Raw genomic sequence first — 24,632 nt, forward strand, 5'->3', positions numbered from 1 at the left:
TTACCCGATTTTCCAGGTGTTGTGTGTCTCAGTTCCCCTGGCTAGGAAAAGGGATTCCCTTCCCCCTTGCGCTTCCCAGGTGAGGTGATGCCTCGCCCTGCTTCAGCTCTCGCTGGTCGGGCTGCAGCAGCTGACCAGCACCGATTGTCCAGCACTCCCTAGTGAGATGACCCCAGTACCTCAGTTGAAAATGCAGAAATCACCGGTCTTCTGTGTTGCCTGTGCTGGGAGTTGGAGACTGGAGCTGTTCCTATTCGGCCATCTTGCTCCGCCCCGAGATATTTTGATACAGGCATGCAATGTGAAATAAGCACATCCTGGAGAAAACCTTTGCATTTAAGGTATGATATTGAGCCATCTCCTAACCTTGATAGCCCTCAGTTTTCCCATTTATAAACTGAGAACTATTAACAGCACCTACCTCATGGGGTTGTTCAAATTTAATGAGCCGCTATATGTAAAGCACTTAAAATGGCATAGAGTAGATGTTTAATAAATATCAGCTATTTTTTTCTTTTTGTTATTGTGACACTGATTTCTGAGAATTTGCAGAAACTCATTGAAACCTTATTCTGATTTTTCCTTCCTGTCCTCTCTTGCTCCAGTTGTGAAATGAGGCTTCAAATCTGTGCACCAGTTGACAAATGCTGATAGTTGTCGAATAAGTGTAGCTTGTAGCTTGTAATACGAGCCTGTTTGTGATGATGAGGGCACACTATGCCAGACTCAGCTGTCCACAGTTGAGTATGCCATAATTTCTCAGATTCTTTCTCTCTTCTTAATAGCTGAAACTGTCAGATGCCATCATCAACGAGTTGAAGATTTGTGTCAGCTGCTCTGATTTAAAAAAAAAAAAAAAAGAAAGTGAGTGTAATTCCCAATCTTGGTGTCACATTGGAATTACCTGGGAAAAATTTAAAATGACCAAAACTTAGATCCTTCTCCCAGAGATACTGATTTAACTGGCCTGGGGTGTGGCCTGGGCATCAGGATTTTTGGTATCTTCCTACTTTCTGAAGTCTCACTGGGCTATAACTATAAAATAAGTTCACATGTTTAATTTTTAATTTTTTTATCATTTGTAAAGTTTAACAAATATATTAAAAAGTATATAAATATCAGCTTAAATTGTTATGAAATGAACACCCATGTACCATGATCCACTGCGAGAAATATAACATTTCTAAACACTCAAGAGCTACCCGACTTTTCCTCGAGACCTCTTTTCCGATCCTCTAGAGGTAACCATTACCCTGCCATCTTACAGTCACGTTTCTTCTGTTTTGTAATATTACCATATGATTAGGAGTTCCAAAACAACATAGGAGTAGATTTTCATACTTTCGCACTGTATTTAAATGCAATTATGACTTTGTATCTGGCTTCTTTTGCTCAATATTATATGTAGTTTTTATTCATTTATGTTTTTGGATATAGTTATAATTCTTTGCTTTTCATTATTCTACAGTATTCTCTTGTATCGATACGTGATAATATCTTTATCCCACGCTTGAAAGATGTTTTGGTTGTTTTTGTTTGGGGACTATTACGACCAGTAACTGCTATGAGTACTTTTATGTGTATCCGGCTGCACCAAGATAGACATTTGTGAACGTATGTATCTAGAAGTAGGGTTGGACACATTCACTCATCGGAAAGGAGATACAGAGGCTGAGCTGCAGTTTTGGTAGACTCTTGAGGATAGATAGGAATTGGATACTGGGACCCTGTCACAACTGCTGCTCTGGGCTGGGACCCTGTAGGGTCACACTGCTCTGAACCATGTACCTTGGGAGTGTTGATTATCTACAGGGGGCAATTCACAGACTGAGCTGTGCCTTCAGTAGTTTCCTGGGCTGAAGGGAGAAGGTTCAGTGCCCATCAAGGGTAGCGATCATGATGAAACCCTTCCTACTCTGGGCTGGGACCCAAAGGCAGCCTCCCAGCAGTGAGGTCACAGACTCTGTCATAGCAGGACAGTTGGCTAACCCAGAAAATATCAGGCCTTCATTCTATCCTCAACAGCTGGTATAAGGAAATAAACATAGAGTCTGGAGAAGAATAGCATTATCCTAGGCCTTGAGATAGTTATTAAGTTCTAATTCTCTTCTTGATCTTGACCAGTCATTCCCCACTGTCTTGTTAGTTCACTGATACTTTGATGAAGATGCTTTTGTTTTTTCTCAACTTTTTTCATTATCTTCAGCAGGAGGTTTGGTATGAATCAATTATTATGGTATGTGCCCCCTATCCTGTATGATAAATTCAGGCTTCTTTCAGATACCTCTGCTAAATACCCAAGGGGGTTCCAGGGAGTGCCAGCCAGCTTTTCCAGTCTGTTCTCGTGGTTGCCTGACTAGTGGACTACTGCCCTGCCCTTCTGCAAGTTCTCTCATGCCACGTTGAGTGCATTATCCTTCAGGTGGCTTCTGCTGTCTTGTACCACTTTGCTCCCACATGGACCTAGGCTATGGTATCTTGGAACTGGCCCATACTGATTCACAAGAACTGATTGTTAAATCTTCAGGAATTTTGTGAGCCAGTGGTTAAATACAGCCATTATTAAAAGTTATATTATGTAAATGTACAATTTAATTTATATTAAAAACAAAAGACAGTTAATATACTCAAAATGCATCCCTTCCTAATTATTTTCCCATGTTTTACTGTTTATGCTCTTGAGATTATATTGGGTCTGTATTGTAGAAATACTGTATAATGGTGAATATGTCTCAACTCCACATTCAGTGGCATCACTGCTTGAAATCAGTCATGGAGGAATATTTACACCATGGAAATTGGCAAACGCTACAAATCAAGGCTTTTTTTTTTTTTTTTTTTAGTCTGTTGTTAAACATTTATCAGCATGCCATTGGATATAGTCCCTCTTTCTAAATCCTTACAGCTGGGTTTAGGCCAGATGATGAAAATAGGAATCAGAGAGTAACAAAGGGGAGTTACCATGCAGAGAACTTAAAATTCGTTATTAGAAATGGTTACTCTGAGTAACCGCTTTCCCACTTCCACTTTGTCTTCAGTTTCTTCTCTGCATAGCATCCAGAGTGATCCTGTTAAAATGTAAATAAGACCAGGTTGCTCTTTTGCTTAAAGTCCTCTGATGTCTTCTACTTTCTCTTAGGTAATAAGCCATGTTTAGTTACATAGGATTGTTCTTCTTACCTCCTGACATCCATTATTCTTTCTACAGGTCACTCTGCTCCACCCAACCAGCCCACCTTGCTGTTCTGTGAGCGCAGTGGATACTTTCTTGCCTTAGGATTGTTTCACGGGGCCTACTTGCAGTATGGCATGCTGCATGTCCCAGCATTTCCAACTGTTTCAGAAAGCTGCATGTTAGACCCATTTCCCTCAGATCTTATCTCAAATTCACTTCTCAGTGAGACTTTCTCCAGTCGCTGTATTACAATTGCAGCCCTCCCGCATTCGCTATCCCCTTTCCTCTCTAGCACTTACTACCTTCTAACTAATTTACTCACTCAGTCCTCCTGCTCTCTGTAAATTTGATCTTGTTTATTGTCTTTCCCCTCCCTTTGCATTAGAATGTACATTTCGTGAGGAATTTTTATTTGATTGATCATGCTGAATTATCATTGACTAGAACTTAATACTTAGCACATAGCAGTTTATCAGTAAATATTGAATGAATGAATAAGTGAATGAATGATGGAGTGGTAAAAGGGGCATTGGTTAGCAGCTGAAGACCTGGATTTTAATTTTTGCTTTTGTCTGTAATAAGCTCTGTAACTGAAAGGTTCTGTTTCCACATCTGTGTGTACTCATTGGCAAAATGGGGATATATGCCTGCTCCACATGCCTCATTGACTTTTAGTGAGGCCCATGCAGGGAATTCTTGTGTAATTACAAAGGTGTGAGGGGATATGTTTATTGTTTTGCTTGTTTATGCCCAGTATAGTGAGCATGTAGCTTCATGCCCATCTTACTTTAAACCACTCCCCTGCAAAAACCTCTCCATTTTAAAACAGGATAGAAATAACAGGCTCATTACTATATTTATCTCTGAAGATTTTAGTGAATCCTTTGTTTACCACCTAGGTCAGATAATTGGACTCATTACAAGCCACTGAAAGCCTGGAGAATGAAATAGCAACCCACCACAAGGTCAGGGGGCTCATACGTGTCCCGCACTATGTTAGGGGTACTGCATGTATTATTTTGTCCTCACTGCCATGCTGCAGGAAGGGTATACACCACTTTAGAGATAAAGAAATTGCTATTTAGAGAGATCTAGTATCCCATTATGGCAGCAGAGCTGATAAGAGGCAGGTCTAGGAGAGAACTCATATTTGTCTGATTCCAAAAGTCAACTCCCACTTACCTCAGAAAACCTGGTTATTTAACCTAAATGTGAATATTTTCACTACTTAAACGTGAATATTCTCACTACTATGGATGGTCTTTCTCATTTATATGTTATATTTCTTTTCAGACTGTTTATGACCAGTGGTTCATCACCCTTTTTAACATTGTTTACACATCACTGCCTGTTTTAGCCATGGGGATTTTTGACCAGGTATGTTTTTTCCATCTTTATAACTTAGTTTCTCTTTTATGCCTTTTGGTTTTTTGTGGGTTCTAAGTAGAAGACACAATTCTAAGTAGAAGCCTTAGGAATGCAGTTGTTTTAGTTGCTTTTGTTTGGATCACAAATGCTTTCAGGTCCACTGTGCCTTCCTCACCCTTGAACCCTAGCTTCCCCAAAAGCATTATTTGATAAAAGTTGATTACTTCCCTTTTAGAGATTCATACGCCATATATTGCTCTAAAGGTTCTAGAAGTGCTGTATGAAGTAATCTCTTTAACTTCATTTTAACCCAGCATTTCCCAAACTTCTATGACTGTGCTTTACTTTTTTTTTGCTTTCATATAGCACCTATTAATTGATATGTCTTAGAACTAGTGTGTGTGGTTCACACGCAGGGAAATGCTGCCTTAGCCTCTGAGAGCTTATAAAGAACCATGCAATGATAGAAAATCATGGAGCTATGTTGGAACACAGGGGGCTAACATCTGCAGTGAGACTTCCTTGTTACACACAGCTCAGAACAGGAGCCACAGACCAGAAGAGCAGTCTACCAGTGGGAGAGGAGGATGAGAAGCCCCATAGCCATGGAAAGAAAAAGCATGGATTTCTTTTGTCCCAGCATCAAAGTGCTTGAGTGGGGAGAAAGGAGAGGATCAATTACAAAAATGGTAGATCCTTGGCATACTCAGAGCCTTGGAAGGGACTTCCTGGAAAGGGGAAAAAGTCTGGCTGCCTGTGGGGAAGTGAAAGACTAGCCAGTGGAATTTCCATGGCACAATTAGAGTGTCTTATTTTAAAAGGATTTTGTTTTTTAAAAAAAGTATTTTTAAGGGGACCAGATTTTCTCCAGGCTGTTGTTAGACCTGTTTGCTAGGCTTCATTTTCTGGCCCAAAGCTGTCTATTGCAAAATATAAATCTTCACATTATGAGCTCACTCCAGTCTCCCATTCGGCTGGCTTTGTTGTCAGTTGTAGTCTCTCTTCTCATACGTAAAAAGGGCAGTTTGCGAAAGGCATATTTTGTGGAATTATACAAAGAGTAATGAACTTCTGCAGACCTTAGATGTAAAGGATTAAGCACATTCATTTCTCAGTGCCCATGTTTACAAAGTGTTTCTTTTCTTGGAGCTTTGTAGCTGCCCAGAATGTGGAATAAAATAATAAAAATAAAGCAGTTTCTGGGAAAAGATGGTTGTTGTGCAATTCAAAAAAAAAAAATATAATAAGGCTTCCTATTACCATCAAGTTGAGTGTCTGCTCCTCTCCTTTCCTGCTTTGTCAACCTTGGCCCTTAAACAGATCACACGATTATGGAATGCTGTGCTGGACAGGCCTCAGCAATCGTCAACAGATCTGCTCATTTTTTAAGGCAGATACCAAGCCTTGGAGGGTCATTTCCCTAAAGCCACACAGCCAATAAGTGACACAGCTAAGCCTAGAACCAGGCCTCTTAACTTTGAGGTTGCTACATTATTGCTATTGTTATTATCATTATTTTATTAATTGTTATTTATAGAAGCATCTGGCATATTTATTACCTGTGATGTGGCAAGGACTCTACTAAATACTTTACATACTGGTTTAATCATGGTGATAGTTCCATGAGGGAGGTGGTGGTGTTTGCATTTCTGGGCTTGAGGAAACTAAGGCTCAGGTGGATTAAGTAACAGGTTTAAGATAACACACCAGCTAAACCCGTTACCAGGGATTGAGCTCATGACTGTCATGTTTCAAAGCCTGCGCACGTAACCCTCAGTCACTGAACTAGGGGAACAAGCATCCAAAAGCATCTCAAAACAGTACTTTCTAAAGAGAATATGCCAGTGTTTTTCCATGGGACTCTGTTTGGAGAGACCTGGGCCATCCCACAAGCAGGAAAGGGAATGTCTTCTCCCACAATAGTTCACCACCTGTGTTGCTTCCACTTTGCCACTTCTCCTCCACCTGTGGTCCTCTGATGTTCCTGGTGGTTTTTTGGCATTTGGCTCTGGTGCTCACTGTGGTTATCAGTATTACTTTGGAGATGGCTGGAAATGCAGTCTTGGGCCCTCAGCCCTATTGAATCACAATCTGTTTCCCAGGCGATTTGTGTGCACATTGGGTTTGAGAAGCATTTAGTTTCTCTTGGGACCTGGTTGGTGTCAAACCTTCTCATTCTGTCTATATTATTTCTTTGTCCTGAACACCTGGTAACTGCTGTTAAAATTCTCACTGGGTAGGATCCTCATCCCAGCCTCCTTCTCACCTGGAATCCCAAATGCAGTTTCCCCTTTTCTCTGCTCTCTTCCTCCTGCACACTTCCCTCCAAAGTCGTGAGCTCTGATTTGACCGTTCTGACTCCACAGCTCTCTGCTGTCATCTCCTGATCACTACCACTCACTACCTTGGCAGGTAACTTGGGGCCCATTGGCTGCCCATGATGTGCTGGAATTCTGGGAGCATGAATGCTTCTGACAGCCTGCAGGAGAGTGTAGGAAAGAAACTTCAATTTGAAGCCAAATAGCTAGGCTCCAATCAAACCCTGGTTCTGCTACTTACGAGCTGTGTTACCTCTCATGAATCTCTCTTGGAGACTCAAGCTCCTTCTCTGTAAAGTAGAGATCATTTTATTATCTTCTGGTTTACTGTGGGAATACAAACAAGATAATGTCCTGTTCTGGCCCAGTGAGTAGTGCATATTAGGACATGTTTAAACAGGCATTTGCTATTTCTGAAGATAGGGAATACAAGGCCTCTCTGACTCTTTTTAATCCTTCTCCACTGAAATTACACTCTGTTTACAGGATGTGAGTGACCAGAACAGCATGGACTGTCCCCAGCTCTATGAACCAGGACAGCTGAATCTACTTTTTAACAAGCGTAAATTTTTCATTTGCGTGCTACATGGAATCTACACCTCATTAGCCCTTTTCTTCATCCCCTATGGGGCCTTTTACAACGTGGCTGGAGAAGATGGGCAACATATTGCTGATTACCAGTCCTTTGCAGTTACCATGGCCACATCTTTGGTCATTGTGGTCAGTGTGCAGGTAACACTGTTGGTGTAAGCACCTTAACATGATGGGTTTACAACTTTAAAAATTCTGTTTCATTGTTGATTGATTTTGTGTACTTCTTGGAGGGAAATAATCCTAAAGGAATACTGGGGTTTTCTTTTTAAGTACACACTTTGAGATGAAAACAGGAAGCTTGAACATCAATTACCAGATGAGGAGAATTAGCATTAGGTGTCTATAACCTCCATGTTAGTAGAAACCTCACAATGTGTCACTTCTTTGGGTCGTGCATTGTATGTAAAGAGAAATGATTATACTATTATTTCCTTCCTGTATTTGAAGAAAAAAAATTCCAGTAACAGAAAGAGAAACTTTCCCATGATTTCTTTAAGACTTAATAACTGCCAGGTTTTAAAGTGAGATCTAAGGTTTGGCAATACATTTCTATGGAGTTATTCAAGAGGTTCAATGCTATATCTGTGGCGTATCTGAATCTCACACTCAGAGGAGCTCTTCTGGTGGGGATGATTTTTTTGAGGCTCCATTGACTTTCTTTCATCTTGAGTTGTGTCTCTATTTCCTTTTTAATGCGAATGGTGGTCAGTGCCATTAGACAATGAGTTAGAGTTCACAAAAGCTTCTATTTTTATTTCTTGAGAAGAGGTCTTGCTATGTTGCCCAAGCTTGTCTGGAACTCTTGGACATAAGCAATTCCTCACCTTGGCCTCTCAAGTAGCTGAGATTATAGGTATGTATCACCACACATAGTTAGAAAAGCTTTTCCTCTATTACAATCTGTAGCTCTGAGTAGGCACAGCAAGCTGTGTGACCTCTGTTTTATTTTGTTGTCTTTTGATTACTGAGCAAACTGTTAATAATCAGGTGATCTTCTCTTTGTCATGAGGGTACATATCCAATGCTCTGGATTCTCCTTCCGTAGAGAGGACCATGGTGGGGTGTACAGGGACATCTTTTTAGTGGTAAAAGCTGATTCACCTCTGGATCAGGCCTGTTCCTTGGTACTCCAAGAGATTATTTGAAAGGTAGTAACTGAAATAAAAGCCACTATCTGAAGAAAAGCAAATAGAAATCATTCTTCATACTGTCCTTAACATGCTGTTTATAAGTAAGGATAATAAATTACCTGGAAGAGTCATTGTAGGTATGACATGTAACAAGCATTAAATGTTTGTGTGTATGTGTGTGTGCATGTATGCGTGTGTGTGTGTGTTTGTGTGTGAGAAACTGATATTCACAATTAACCCTACAATTTTTGGTTAACTTAAACTTTCTAATTTTAGAAAAAGCCTGCTGTTATGCCCATGCATCTTTTCTCTTTTTTCTTTTGCTTGCCTGTAATTTGTTTTATGTGCTATTACAGTAGTGCCAGTGCCATGTTTTATATTAACTTTATGTTTAGAAGCTGTTTTTCTCATAAATCATACAGTTCTTCTTCCAGTTGAATGTTGAAATTGCATTTCTACTTTCTCACAAGTTGAGAACCCACAGAAACTCTCACATTTTAAAACGTTGTTTAGTCACAAAAAAATTACAGAATTTCAAAAGCTTATTTTAAAAGCTTCAAGTGACTTCTTGTCGCTTGAAGTTTTTAAGATAAACTTTTGAAATTTCTCACCCTTGATTATCCAAGTTTTATAAGAATGATAAGGAATGATATGCATGCTTTTTCAGAGGGGATTCACACTTAGGCTCAAAGTAACCATTGGCCCCTCATTCAGGATGTTTTGCGAGAGGATTTCCAAATCCATTTGCTTCATACCTTAATGGCCATTTGTCTCTTCAAAATCTGTTCTCTGCCTTCCATCTCCTCAAAGACAATGGTGGTCCTAGCCATCCCTCCAATCCCATTACTCACAACGCCCCAGCCACACTGGGTTTTGTTCCGCTCCTGGAATTCACGAGTCTCTTGCTTGCCTTATGGCTTCGCACTTTCCTGTCTGGAACATTCTTCCCTCAGTTTCCCTCACATGTCGTTTCTTCAGAGGGGTCTCCCTTAATCCATTTAAACTAAGGTCCCTTTATTTTCTCTAGTGGAATAGAAATCAATTATTTTATGTCATAGTTGTCACCTCCCCTTGTAAGTACAAATTTAGTTGTGTGTTCCCTCGTTTAATGTCTTTCTACCTCCTGGAGTGTAACCTTCATGAAAGCAGTGGAAATGTTTATTAATCACTGTATACCCAGAGCTGAACACATCACCTGTTAGTGTGACAGACACACAATGGATATTTCTTGAGTATTGAATAAATGAGGGAGATGTTGAGAGGAAATTCTCTCCTGTCATAACAAGAGAGTTCATCTGGGTGTGTCAAGTTCCTAGGAAAGAATCATTATAACTGATGTGTTTACAGACTGTCTTGACAGTTTTCAAATGTGTCCAAAGTTTCTAACCAGTCTGAGAGACAGTTCTCCTGTGCTGAGTTCAGCAGAATGACCCAGCTGTGAAATGTGGTGTGGGAAAAAATGAGAGATTTTAGATGCCTTCAAAAGCAAGGCAGTGCAGGGAGAATCAAGTACCGCACGGCCTCAGAAGGTGGGATGTGCTGTGGTCGCCACACCTCCTGCAGCCAAGCAGAAACTTAGGCCATGCATGCACCTGTGGTGCCTCTGCCCTAAAAACACAAAATCCCTTTAATCTCATTATAAAAGGAATACATTGCAGGAAATTCAGGAAAAGTATAAACATGCAGAGAAAAATTAAAATTCACACATAAACACAAATCGGGGTTAGCATAAAAAAATGGAAATCAGATTATATGTATATAAATTTTATGTCTTATTTTTTCACTTAACTTTGTGTCACAAGCATTTATCTTATTTATAAAATATTCTTTGAAATATCCCTTTTAATGGCTGTAGTAGTCTACCATATGAATGTGCCATAAGTTATTCAACCATGTTGCTGTTAGATTGCTTCTACATTTCACTGTGGCAAGTTATACAATGGCAAAATTTCATATAGTACATAATTCTCAGCATGATCCTCTAGTTATTTTCTAAGGTTATCTCCCTAAAGGTGGGAATTCTGGGCTAGAAGACATAAGGAAGTTTAAGGCACTTGACACATGACTTTCCAAATAGATTGTATCATTTCCAGCTGAAGGGTGCAAATTACGCTTCTCAGCAGCCCTTCACTGATTTAGAGTATTCCTTTGAATTATTTTATAATTAAAACATGGATAACCTTTTGTTGCCTGGGAAATAACGAATGTATCTTGTTCAAACAGGAGTAATTTCTTAAAACAATTTTAATTTTGGAATAATTTTAAATTTAAATCATTTAATATTTAATAATAATATTTAATANCTCAATTTATGAGTTTATAAAATATAATGCTCCCCTGAGAACACAATATAACTTGTGATACCATATTACAGTTTCAGTTTGACATTGTGAATGGAAAGTTTTATAATTTTACTTATGAGATTATTCCTAAACATGCCACATAGTATTTTATCACTTTTGGATAACTTATTATTCAATAGTCAATATGCAGAATGATAATAATATTTAATAATTTAAATAATTTTAAATTTATAGAAGAGTTGCAGATACTGCAAAGACAGTTCCTGCATACCCTCACGTAGCTTTTCTCTGATGTTAATGTTAACATCTTACCTCACTATGGTGCATTTGTTAAAACTATGAAATTAGCATTGGTGTAATACTATTAACTGGGCTACAGATTTGATTCATATTTCTCCAGTTTTTCCATGAATTACTCTTTTCTCTTCTAGGATCCAATCCAGAATCCCACATTGAATTTAGTGGCCATTTGGTTGTGTTGCCCAACTATCCCTCAACTCTGTGTTAACCTAGATGACCAAAGCAGGCCTGTCCTTGATGGCAGCTGTCAGAGACCTCTATCATCATTACCACCATGAGGGATACCATGCATTATACTTACTACTCTTGATGCCATTACGCAGTAAATATTATGAGTCCCTTTTATAGAGAAAGTTCAGAGAGGTTAAATGACTTGCCTGAGGTCACACAGTAAGTCCCAGAGCCAGTACTAGAACCCAGTTCTGTCTAATTCCAGTGTTATCTGGAACAAAGTCTACAGTGAGACTGGTTAAAACACAAAATTTTCAAGAAATATGAGAACAAACCTTACACTGAGCATAAAGGAAATGCTGGATACTGTGCCAGATACTGGGATAATCCCATTATCTCATTTAATTATCTTTATGGTCTTATGAAATGTAAGTACTATTACCACCATTGAGAAAATAGACTTAGCAAGAAGGTTAAGTTATATTCCAAGTCATACAAAAAGTGGTAGGCCGGGATTTGAACAGAGGTCTTCTGACTCCAGATGCCCAGCTCCAAAGCTATGTGAACCTCCCGTCTTTGTACAGAGAAGTAGAAGCTGTGGCCTCCCCAGTCACATAGTCAGTACAGGGAATTCACAGTCCCCACCTCTCTCATTCATGTGGGAACACCTAGGATACCAGTATCACCCTTGGCTAACATGGGAGACAAACTGTTAGTAGGTGACAAGCACATAGATGTTTCTTTCAATGGCAAAGTTTCAACGTGAGGAACATATAGACTCCCAGTTTCTGTCATTTTAGTCTAATTATTTGGAAAAGATTACCAGTTGTTTTTATTTCTAGGAAGCCCTGAAAATGTCTGTTTTACCATACAGTTCTTAGACCCAAGTATGTAAATGTTTGTAACCATGGAAGCTAGGCAATTTTGGCTTCAATCAAAAACTGTAGTCTTTAGTATATAGAATAATAACTTACAGGAATTCTATGAATAAGCTCACTTTGACAGCAGCATTAATATCCTTTCCTCACTGTTTAAGCTTGACTTTTCATTGTGGTAACAACCCCATGAAATTTCCATGGTCTGTAATTACGGTTATAAATCTTATGTCCTGCTGATGCTACAGGCCAACTTTAAATAGTCTCTATTGTTTTTTAAAAAAGTATTTTTCAATTGTTTGAATTATAAAATGCTCTTTTAAACATTCCAAAGAGTACAAAAGTGTTTAAAATAAAATGAACCATCTTCCTTTCCTTCCCTTCTTTAACTACTATGATGACCATAGCTTAAATCCTTCCATACTTTTTCTGTACTTTGAGATGATGCATACACACATACATAACAAAAGGGGATAAAAGTTATGTATATTGTTCTGTAATATGCTTTTCTCGCTTAACTAGATATTCTGGTCAGCTTTCCAAATCAACACATTCAGATCTATCTTAATTGTTTTAATAGCTGCACATAAATTCATAATATGAACATGTAATTATTTACCATCTATTGATAAACATACAAGATGTTTCTATATGTTTTTTGCTATTGAAGCAATGCTACAATGCATATATTAGTGCATATATTTTATATACTGTCAGATAAATTTCTAGAAATGAGACTTCTGGGGTTAGAACTCCTAATTTTTACCAATCTGCTGGATAAAGAATGGTATTTTGCTGTTTTCACTGCTAGGTCAGAGAGTGTGTACATTTAACGTTTTCATAAATAGTGCCATAATACTTTCCCAAAAAGAGAGTAGTTCCAAATGACAGACACTTTAAAATTTTAAGCGAAAAAAGAGGTTTATTAAAACATATGAGGTATCTTCCGTGGAAATGCCGCTGTTATCACACCTTACAGTTTGGTTGTCATCACCCTGCGGACGGGCTGCCAAAAGGTCGGCCACAGACTTCCAGAAGAGCCATCACCTTTGCCGTCAGGTGTGTCAAATGCTGAGAAAAGCGTATTAAAGTTTGCCATTGTGATTATGATTCCTATTAAGTTTTCCTTGTGTTTCAAAGAGATTTTTACCTCATATAATTTAAGCTATATTCTTTGCCACATAATGGTTTCTGATCATTATTGTATCTGTATTATGGTATCTGATTATTTTTCTTTGTAGTTTTTATCTTTTTTCATAATAAAAGATTCTTAAGTTTTGTATTTTTATATTAGTTTTCTTCTCTTGTTTTTTTTTAGTTTACATTTGCCTGATACATAATCTGGGCCAATTTCTTCATTTCCATTCAATTCCATAGAATTTCTTATCTCATTCTATTAGTCTTCATTGATAAGAATGTTTAAGCTACTCATTTTTATTGTAATAACCTGTATTTTATCAGGCTACATTAATATTATTTTATGATTACTTTTAATTCTGCTTTTCCATTTTTTTTTTTTTTTTTTTTACTCTTTCATACTTGTATGCATTAATTATGGTTTTAAAATATCCCATTTCTGGCCAGGCTCAGTGGCTCACGCCTGTAATCCTAGCACTTTGTGAGGCTGAGGTGGGCGGATTACCTGAGGTCAAGAGTTCAAGACCAGCCTGGCCAACATGGCGAAACCCTGTCTCTACTAAAAATACAAAAAAATTAGCCAGGCATGGTGGTGCCTGCCTGTAGTCCCAGATACTCAGGAGGCTGAGGCAGGAAAATCACTTGAACCCAGGAAGCGGAGGTTGCTGTGAGCCGAGATCACGCCATTGGTGACAAGAGCGAGACTCCATCTCAACAACAACAACAAAAAATCCCATTTCTAATGAATAATTTACAAGTTTTACTATTATATGCTTATTTTACTAGTTATTTCTCTTTATTTTCATAGTTATTTAAATATATATATCTTTCCATATTGGCAGAATGGAATTCCTCAGATAATATGAAATTCTATCCTTCATCAAATGTCTCATTATCCTGTTCTAAACCTTTCCTTATGCTTCTTCAATTAAATAGTTTTGGCAATGTTTTTATCTTACTTACCCTTCTTTTTCACTGGGACAGTTTGATGTTAGGTTGATTCTTTTTCCTTCTCTGCATAAAAGATCATGTCACAAGAATCTTCTTTCATTACTTTGGATAGGACCTAAAGGACTCTGTCAATCTGAAAATCTATGCTATTTGTTATCACGGAGCAGTTTTCTGCTGTCATTTCTTTGATTGTTACTTTTCCATTTATTCCTTTTTCTCTTTCTAAAATGCCATTATTTGTATATTGGGGTCATAGATCTGAGATCTATGAATCTGCTCTTCATGTCTCATATCTTTTTGCAAATGGTTTCCATGTCTCCAAGTTTTTGTTCTCTATTGTGAGATATTATTTGTATTGTTTTGTCCAGAATGTTAATTTAGTTCTATTCATTGACTATTCTTTAGTTTTGCTGTTGAATTTTTAAATTCAGAAATAGTGTGTTTTTCTTTCAGATTTTTTTCTGTGACCTAATTCCATCTTAAGGGGTCTTACTATATTTTGTTGTTGTTACCGTGCTTGTCTGTCTCTTCTATTAGTTCTGCTTCAATAGGAGCCACCTATTCTTGCTTTTTCAGCTGAATTCTTTTAAATGGGTTGTAATTTTTCTTCGCCTACTCTTACCCACACAGATCAGGCTATCATTGTCTCTTGAGAATGTTAAACTAACAGGTGGTGGAAGGTAAAGTTGGAGATTTTGGTGAAATGTCTTGGCAGCCGAATGAACTGGAAAGCAGGCATGTCTTTGCTGAGGCATAGGGAGACAGGGCTGTTTTCAGACCTCCTGAGGAGAGGAAAGGCTGTACTTTTATAAACCCTGTACTTTTATAAACCCTGTAGTTCACGTCAAAGGCTGCCAGCATCATTTTAAGGGGGACACATTTTAAGGGACAGTAAATTACAAGTGGGAAGAGAAAGTATCTCTCAGCATGTTGAGAGGGATCCATTTACTAAGCAGATCGGGCCGCCTCAGACAGATGAGAAATCTTTGGTCTTGCAACAAACTACTAGAAATGCAAACCTTCACTTGGTCCTGGATCACTTGGGCCCTATGAGATGCAAATAATGATACCAGAACATACTTTTTTAATTCTCTGAAGAACTCAGGTGTTCATATTTACCAGTGGCGTCCTTGATTCTCCAATAGCAGACCACTCTTCCAGCTGAGCTGCCGCAATAAGTTACTAGAAGGAAGAAGAGCTCATGACCATGTTCCCAGGCCATCGTGAATCCCAGTTTCTGAATTTTATGCCAAAATAAGACTGAAGAATTTTCTTTGTTATAAGTTGAGTAATTGAAGAGAAAGGATCATCAAAATGAGTTGGGATATTGGTGTAAAAAAGATCATGCATGTGTAAAAATGGTATTGTGAACATTTACTTACCGAGTATAACATGTTGCACTTGCCTATTACAGAAAGAATTTTTTTCCAATAGAAAAGTTTTGAAAGGCATTTGGAAAGTAACTTAAAAATTATAAGCCACTGTGCTTTCATATTTCTCACTTAAAAGAAGTTTAACGTGTTTAACATCTTACCTTGTGATTCTGACTTGACCTTGGCAGATATAATGGCTTGCGTATAGAAGTTGTAAAGTCAATTTTCTACCAGAAATATGAAGTCAGATCAGTCCCCTGTGTGTGTTCAGAAAGTGGGGAGGCCCATGGTTGACTTGGCAACTAGGCAGGTGCAACTTTCCTGCCACAGCGCCATTCTGGGGAAACATCACTAGATAAATGATGCTCTTTTAATCCTCAAAGACCTCCCCTTTGCATTTGATTTTATTTACAGATAGCCTTGGATACCAGTTACTGGACTTTCATTAATCATGTCTTCATCTGGGGGAGCATTGCCATTTATTTCTCCATTTTATTTACAATGCACAGTAATGGCATCTTTGGCATCTTCCCAAACCAGTTTCCATTTGTTGGTAAGTGAGTCATGTTGACTAGTGGAACCTAGTGTCATGCTGCTGTTTACTTGTCTTATAATTTATTTTTTGTGTTAGGTAGAGTTGGGGATGATTAGTGATCCTTTGTCCAGAAATCGATTGAGCCAGGCATCTGAAGGCATCTGAGTTTAAAAGTGGCTCTAAAAGCTCAGTTTCTGCTGCCTCTACTGGATGCAGGAGAATCACTCACAGTAGCTTACACGTTCTCAACAGCTTACATGTAGTAGGCTGTCTCCTTGCCAATGAGAGGCATAGCACATACATTAGGGCTACCTGAAGACCTGTCAAATGCTCATATATGGTAGAGAGAAGAAAAAGAAATACTAGACTCTCCTTTTTTGCCACGTTATCACCAACATCTGCCAAAATTCACCCATAAAGCTTATTTGCATTTAGATAAGAATGAAACAAAGTATAATTTAGAGCCTTCTAAAAATTCCTGGACATTAATCCATAAGTGGCATGAGGAGTAGGCTTTGTAGTTAGGCAGTCAGGGTTCAAGCGCCAGCTCCACCACTTAACAAGCTGTGTGACTTTGGGCAAGTTTCTTCTTTCCACATGAGAATATATAGGAATAAACAAATTCAGTTTCTCCTATACTCTCACTCAGCAAGCAACACAGAAGACTTCTGTGACCTCTGGTCACCAAGAAGTGGGGATTTCGTCCCACCAACAACCAATGAGGTGTTTCTGCAGAGAACCCCAGCTGGATATTCTTCAGTTCAATTCCAACAATATCTACTTGGAGGTAGTGTCAGATCCTACAAGTTGAGGGCTAAGTTCTGCCTGACTGCCCCTGCACTTCCAATGCTAGTAGCAAGCCACAGGATGTTTTACCTCTACTTTTGACCAGCTGGCTATAAATCGTGGTTCCCCTGAACCCCCTCCCTGAGTCTGATTAATTTCTAGAGTGGCTCAAAGAACTCAGGGAGACACTTAAACATTTACTGGTTTATTATAAAGGATATTACAAAGGATACAGATAAAGAGATGCGTAGAGCAATGTATGGGGGAAGGGGCGTGGACCTTCCATGCCCTTTCTAGGCATGCTGCCCTTCAGGAACCTCTGCATGTTCAACTATCTAGGAACTGTTTGAATCCTGTTCTTTAAGGCTGTAATGGAGACATTTTTTATATAGGCATGATTGACAAAGTCATTGGCCATTGGTGATCAACTTAACCTTCAGTCCCTCTTCTCTAACAGGAGCTTAGAGGCTGGGGCTGAAAGTCCCAACCCTCTAATCCTACCTTAGTCTTTCTGATGACCAGCCCCAATCCTGAAGCTACCTAGGGACTTCCAGCCATCAGTCAACTCCTTAACAAACAAAAAGACACATATTACTTTGAGGATTTCAAGGAGTTTTAAATCTATGCCAGAAAACAGAGAAAAAGACAGCTCACAACATTATACTATGCATTAATGTCTTCACTTATAAACTGAGGATATTAATAAGCCTATTTTCATGGAAAATGTATGAGGATTAAATGAAATAATACATATAAAGCAGTTAGCATGTATCCTGGTACATAGTACTTTTAAAATAAATGTTAACCGTGATGATGGTGATTATTATTATTCATGCAAATGTGGCTTGATTACTGGTGGGAACATTACAGAGGAATTTGAACATCAAATGAGTAGCAAAGGACCCTCTAAAATCCCTTAAAAAATTCTATTATTCTACAAAGAGTATACCTCTAATCTATGTATAGGGTATACTATCATTGCACTCCACATTTCAAAAGGACTCCCAGCAAAGGCCACTGAGCTTTATAAAAGAGGGATATTAATATACTTCTCAGAGGTTATGAAATCTCTAGTGTGTGTGAAATAAACTGCTAACCAAGTTCATCTAAACAAACTGGAAAAGAGAGATGCGCAGTGACCAACATTCTTGAACTTAATCAGGCAAGAGTGAGATTTGTATCCACTAATTGAGGAAGTAAATTCTTGGACTAATTTATGTAGAAAGCAAAATAAGACCACAAGGACTGAAATAGGATTATAAGGTTAGTAAGGTTATAAATCCACACTGATGCAAAGGCACCTGAAATTGTAATTCAATTTAAATTCATGCATACACTTAAAACGTTCTTCACCTTTTGCCTTTTCCTACATGTAAATGGAAATCTTTAAGTTGCACCACTCTTACTTAATACGTACTGGTAATACTTTGTTTACCAAAAGATTCCAACTATGTAGAGACATGTTGGTCATGAGTAAGAATAAGCATATTGGGAAACAAGGACACTAAAACTATTTTTATTTTATTTTTTTAAGATGGTTTGCCAAATCGAAAAGTTCAGTGTATTGACTAGAAGATTTCCGTCCTAAGAGAGCATTGTGATGCATAATGAGATGAGAATGCCTCAACTGGAGAAAGTAATTTGTGCAGGGACCACTCTTTCCAGCTAAGCACATGCCATTTCAGTAATTAATTACTGAGCTCCAGTGAAATTTTTTAAAAGTTAGATCAACATTGGGGTTTCAGGAAAAATTTTTTTTTCCTTAGTAGCTAGCAGCAAACGGGAGTGTGGTTTCAAAGTGAAGCTTGTTTTCCCAGTCATGCCTGAGGGTACCAAGCTTCAAGGAGCTCAAAGAGACATTTAATTTATTGAGTCAAGTTTGTTTCTGCCCATGGCTGAAGGCAACTGGAATCAGCTGCTCTTGGGCAGGCAGATTCCTCTCTCTAAAGCCAGAAAAAGCAGACATACCATTCAGTAGCCAAGCCCACATACCCAAAGCCCATTTGAATGGTGGTAACATTTGAATACTGGGATAGGGGACCTGGATAATTGGGGGTATGATGACAAATCTCTAGAAAATGAACAGGGACAGAAGTTTATTTTGGTGATATAAGCAGGGTTGTCATCTCCCCATGGAGCTTGTCTGCCTGCCTTACTGACCCTTATTGCCTTGTTTAAGCCCACATTGGGGTATGTGAGGTGTGAGTAAAAAGTAAGGAAACTGACTTCAGGCTTGGAAATGAGTTTCACTGTCCTGTTGCCCTAGCATGTTGGATGGCTGCATCAACAGTCTCCTGGTGAGGGAATGCTCTTTTCACAAACCCAGGAGCCTTCCTGATCTTGGAACTCTGAGGACCTCATAACCAAGTGAACAATAAAGAAATGACAAGTCCCTCTGAGGCGAGTTTTCTCAGGCTATTGCCTGGAATTTAAAAGGTTGGTCCTGCAGTAGAAAAACTCCCCTTTTTATGACAAGCCAATCAATGCAATCATTATTTGAGACGGTACCTGCATCTGGAAGATTTTTTTGTGTAATTTTGATGTGACACTTTTAATTCGAGAGTCCACAAGGGTATAGGGTAAATGTGCCTTTTAAAAATAATGGCTGCTTTGTCACCACAAGATCTTGATGCTGGAAGAGAGAATTGTGCTCCATGAGTGATATTAGACTGAGCCTGGGTGAGAGAATGTTGGCTCAGGCTGGTAATCTCTAAGTGATCAGGCCACTAAGCAATTCCTGAGGGTGATCTTAGCACTTCTGCCTTCTTATCATCATGGTGACATTAGGTGATCCAAATCTCACCATTTCAAAAAAGATCTTGGCCGGGCGCAGTGGTTCACACCTGTAGTCCTAGCACTTTGGGAGGCTGAGGCAGGCAGATCATGAGGTCAGGAGATCAAGACCATCCTCGCTAACATAAAATACAAAAAAAATTAGCTGGGCTTGGTGGTGGGTACCTGTAGTCCCAGCTACCCGGGAGGCTGAGGCAGGAGAATGGCGTGAATCCAGGAGGTGGAGCTTGCAGTGAGCCGAGATCACATCACTGCACTCCAGCCTGGGCGACAAAGAGAGACTCCATCTCAAAAGAAAAAAAAAAAAGGAAAAAAAAGATCTTGTAGGAACAAAGAACCTGTTAATTAATAATTCAGTCCTACTTGTAACCACAGTGCATGTTTTCTTTAATAATAGGTAATGCACGACATTCCCTGACCCAGAAGTGTATATGGCTTGTAATTCTCTTAACAACAGTGGCTTCGGTTTTGCCAGTGGTGGTATTCAAATTTTTGAAGGTGAATTTATACCCAACCCTGAGTGATCAGGTATGTCACAGTGCTGATGAATACTTGAAGGCTGGTTTTTGGCTCTTGAAATGGTGTCCTTTTCTGCCTTATTGGAAGCTCAGAGATGGGCTAATGAAATTATCACAAGCAAACACCTACTGGTATATTAGATCACATCAGAATAGATGGGACTTTCCACATCTTGAATGTACTAGTCCTTAGTGCCAATGAAGAGAGGCATCTATACTAAATGTGGATGGGGCCTTGTCATAAATTACAAGTTAAACTGGGTATTCTAAAAAGCTGACTTTTAAAAAGAAGCTCACAGGCCTCATTTTGGATAATTTTTCCAAGGGAAAGGCAAGCTATAGAAAAAGATACTGGTTTGAGAGCAAGCACAAGCACAGTAAAAGAGGCAAGCATGGTATGAGTCAAAGGGGCTTAACATTTTTGTAGAAATCCAGTAGCAGATTCAGAAACATGGGTGAGATGTTACCTTCTGAACAGATTAAGAAGGGGAAGAGCAGCATGCTGGGTATATTAGTAAACTTGGAGGGAAAGTAGGAAGAACAGGTTATAGAAATTCCTTAACTGGAGAATTAACAGAACATATTTCAGAATTTCATGGGAAGACAAGTAGGACAATGTCAACTTAGGTCAGGACTCAGATAAAACGTGAAAAGGAGAAAGAAAGGGAGACAAACATTCGTAGCCATGTCATGAGAAGGGGGAACATGCTGCTGTGGTGAGTGGGACCAGGCCAGTGATGCTGAGAGAGACCGAGGTAGATAGAGATAGACCTTTTTTTCATCATCATGTCTCTGACATTTTGGGACCAAAGTCTAAAAAGATTCCTTCTGGAAGAATTCAGAGTCCCTTGTCATATCTGTCCTCTCTTCGGTTCTCCAAGCTTATTCTGACATAAACCCAGAAAATGGTGGATGAGTTAAGGAAGGAAGGCTGTGCTCGTTGGTCCTGTAAGTTCGATTGTGAACTTTTGTTCTCCAAGCTCATTCTGACATAAACCCAGAAAATGGTGGATGAGTCAAGGAAGGAAGGCTGTGCTCATTTGTCCTACAAGTTCGATCGTGATGTTCTGCTTGATGGCTTTCTCCTGACACAAAGTCAGAATCCAAGTGATTTGCCAAACCAGAGAACAAGGTCGCTTACAACAAACCTCAGGTCTTTTTCTCCTTAGCTTTACAGGGAAATGAAAGAGTTGTAGGAAACCTACTCAGAAAATGTGGAACATTTAGAAAGGCCATGCAAATCTAAAATAAATCGAAACCCTGGAAGTCTCATGATACATTGACCTACTGCAAGAATTGAGTATTTCTGACTCATTTTCTCAGTTTTCTTCTAGTCCAGTTACTGACGACTGTTAGATTCAGAGAATCCCTGAAAGAGAGGAAAAAGGCTGTTTTGGGAGAATGAAATTATAAATTATTATGCTGACTTTGGGCGGTGCATGTTAGAAAATCTTTCTATGCAAAAGTATGCTTGTGTACATTGAAGATATATGAGAGACAGTAATGAAATTTGTCTGATATTTCTTAATTACTTAATAGTTTCTCGATAGAAATAAAATGCATGAGTGCCCCAGTGTCATCTTTTGGGTGGAAAATTTTTTAGTTTTAGATTTAAAACTTCCTTTTGCAATGTTGTTTTTACTTAACAAAAGGCTTTCACTTTACAAAGTGGGCCACTGCCTGGAGTCTATCATTTGGATGCCTCAGCTCACTTTGGGTCTTGTTTGTCTCCAGATCCGCCGATGGCAGAAGGCTCAAAAGAAGGCAAGGCCTCCAAGTAGCCGAAGGCCTCGGACCCGCAGGTCAAGCTCAAGAAGGTCTGGATATGCTTTTGCTCACCAAGAGGGCTATGGAGAACTTATCACATCTGGAAAAAATATGCGAACTAAAAATCCACCCCCAACATCAGGGCTGGAAAAGACACATTATAATAGCACTAGCTGGATTGAAAATTTATGTAAGAAAACCACAGAGACAGTGAGCAGCTTTAGCCAGGATAAAACAGTGAAACTGTGAGTCAATATGAATTTAAACCACATAGTTATCTTTTCACTTCAGGTGGAGCTGAAATTCTGCTGGCTCCAGAGTTTGAGATTTGAGGCAAGAGGTGGGGCAGGCAGATTGCCTCACTTAACTGAAATCTGCGGCAGACAGCTGCCAGTGCCCATTAAACAGGAGTGTGCGCTATGGAAAACCAGGCCAGAGGGTCACTGTCTAGTTTGTGATTTGGTGGACAAAATACTCACTGTTACAAGTACAGATTTTTTTTTTTTTTAAATCAACATAGATACCAATTGACCCGAACTTTAGAATCTTACTTATGGAGAAAAACTTGTAAAGCTGTATATACATTGAATGGATCCTCAGGCGGATAAAAGGGTGCATTTTAAAGGTATATATCCAAGCTGAAAAGCATGCCTATTGACAGATAAACACGTATATGTAAGATCAGCCTCTCCCAAGGTATACTTTTAAAATTTAAAGTGTGTACTATGGTGCTTTCAGACTGAGTTTCGTGTCACTCTTTAGTCTTGATATCTACCTGTCTGTTCAGCCAGGAAAACAAATGGCTTTCATGCCTGAAGAATACAAAAGTGTGTTTATATTTCTCATTTTTCTTCCAGTCTAGAGACAAAGGAGAGTGAACATCTTTGCAGCAGGATAAGCTGGTAATTTAATCAGATTTATTCAAAAAGCTCTCAGTCTGTGTCATGTAAGGACATGCTTATGAAATGTCAGAGAGGCTTGCCACTAAGTATTCTAAATACTTTTCAATGGCTTTTCTAACAACTTCAGTAGTAATTTGCTGAGCATCATCCAGACCATTAATGGAATCAGCAAAGCATTGGAATTTCACACTTTAATGATAACATTCCATATAGTCTATGGGCAAATATTTTCAACATTTCCAATTTTTAAAGCTTCAGAATTGAAGCCAAACAAATTAATAAATAATTGTTTTAATTACTATTTTAAAAGTCAGGTTTAGATCGTTTAAAGTTACTTGCTTTTGATGCTCAGCTGTCATGTTTATAATTCAAACGTGTAGTGAACATATGTGGGTAAGGTTGATTTTTTTGGAGATGTTGCAGCTCAAATGTTCAGTCCCCATGTGAATCATCAGTGTCTTTCCTGTCAAGTAATTTGGGCATATTTGTGTGAAAACCTCAGTTCTGTCACTTCTTATCTCTATAAACCTGGACGATAATGTGCCTTCTCTGAGACTCAGTTTCTTCCTCTGTCAAATGAGGACGTACTACCTACCTCATGTGGTTGTTTGATGATTGTCAAAGCACACATTCTGAAATTATTAAAAACATAATTATTTCATAAACAGATGAGTTAAGTTCCAGTTAACCTGACATCAGTATAGCAGAGCAATTGGAAGAGAATATGAAAAAACTGAAATTTAAGTAGTCAGTGGGGAAGGCTTTGATAAAATGAAATTGCCAGTAAGATATAAAACTGGTTAGTGTCCTACAGGGAAATAAAATTATAACCGTGGAGGTACATTTCTCTACCAGAAAGCAAAAATAAAGCATCATGTCTTAATGGTTTTCTGCAAGTCAGCTTCTAATTCTATAGAGTCCTTAATCTGGTCCCTATTAAATTCTTGGTCTGACAAAGTAATATTTCCCAAGAGAGTTAGGTGACACTTGAGTGAGCTTGATGGATAATGAGCTAATGTGATATGTATAGGCCACAATTTTTTAAAATCTAAATTTCTAAGTCTGGGATAATTTTTCCTAAATGGGATCAAATGACATAGTATGTGTAAAAGAGTCAAATGCAGTCGTGTACCATAACAACTATGGATGTTCTCTTTCCCTTACATGCCTGCCTACACTTAACCAGATGTTAGTTTTCAATGTCTAATTTGTCATTAGTTTCACCACGTTTGCTCGCTTTTGTAATATTTTGCAAGATTTGAAAACTTTCAGTAAATGTTTTGGCACTATTGGTACTTGATGTTTTATCTCTTCTTTATGGGAAATTCATTGGGGAGATTTTTGTTACATTAGTCCACGGATATTTTTTTCTCTCCTTTACATGCTGAGGGAAATGTACTCATTCTTAGAATCAGAGTCAACAATCAAATGAAACAATTGGACCTACATGTAAGGGATAGGGAAGATTAGAAATGGTCCAATTTTGCAAATCCAGTTTAAATTAAATAAGGCTGTTTATAAACAAATAGTGTGGATGATTGTGAGAGAAACATATTATCCGCTTACTTTGGCCCCATGAGATTCAAGTAAACTCACACACCCATTGCGAGATCATTCAATTACAAGTGCCGGGGAT

At 38.6% G+C, this 24,632-nt stretch overlaps 1 protein-coding gene across 1 annotated transcript in view; it reads left to right on the forward strand.

Moving 5' to 3' along the window:
- The window catches only part of LOC108523656 (probable phospholipid-transporting ATPase IM), a 261,994-nt gene extending 237,703 nt beyond the window's left edge, over positions 1-24,291 (forward strand). The window contains 5 exon segments of the mRNA XM_017864379.1: positions 4,469-4,552; positions 7,348-7,593; positions 16,110-16,248; positions 20,207-20,337; positions 22,062-24,291. Coding sequence (XP_017719868.1) covers positions 4,469-4,552; positions 7,348-7,593; positions 16,110-16,248; positions 20,207-20,337; positions 22,062-22,343 — 882 coding nt within the window. The 3' untranslated portion in view covers positions 22,344-24,291.
- Positions 24,292-24,632: the final 341 nt, after the last annotated feature.

Source organism: Rhinopithecus bieti, unplaced genomic scaffold (genome assembly GCF_001698545.2).
Source record: "Rhinopithecus bieti isolate Rb0 unplaced genomic scaffold, ASM169854v2 scaffold_76035, whole genome shotgun sequence".
Lineage (NCBI taxonomy): Eukaryota > Metazoa > Chordata > Mammalia > Primates > Cercopithecidae > Rhinopithecus > Rhinopithecus bieti.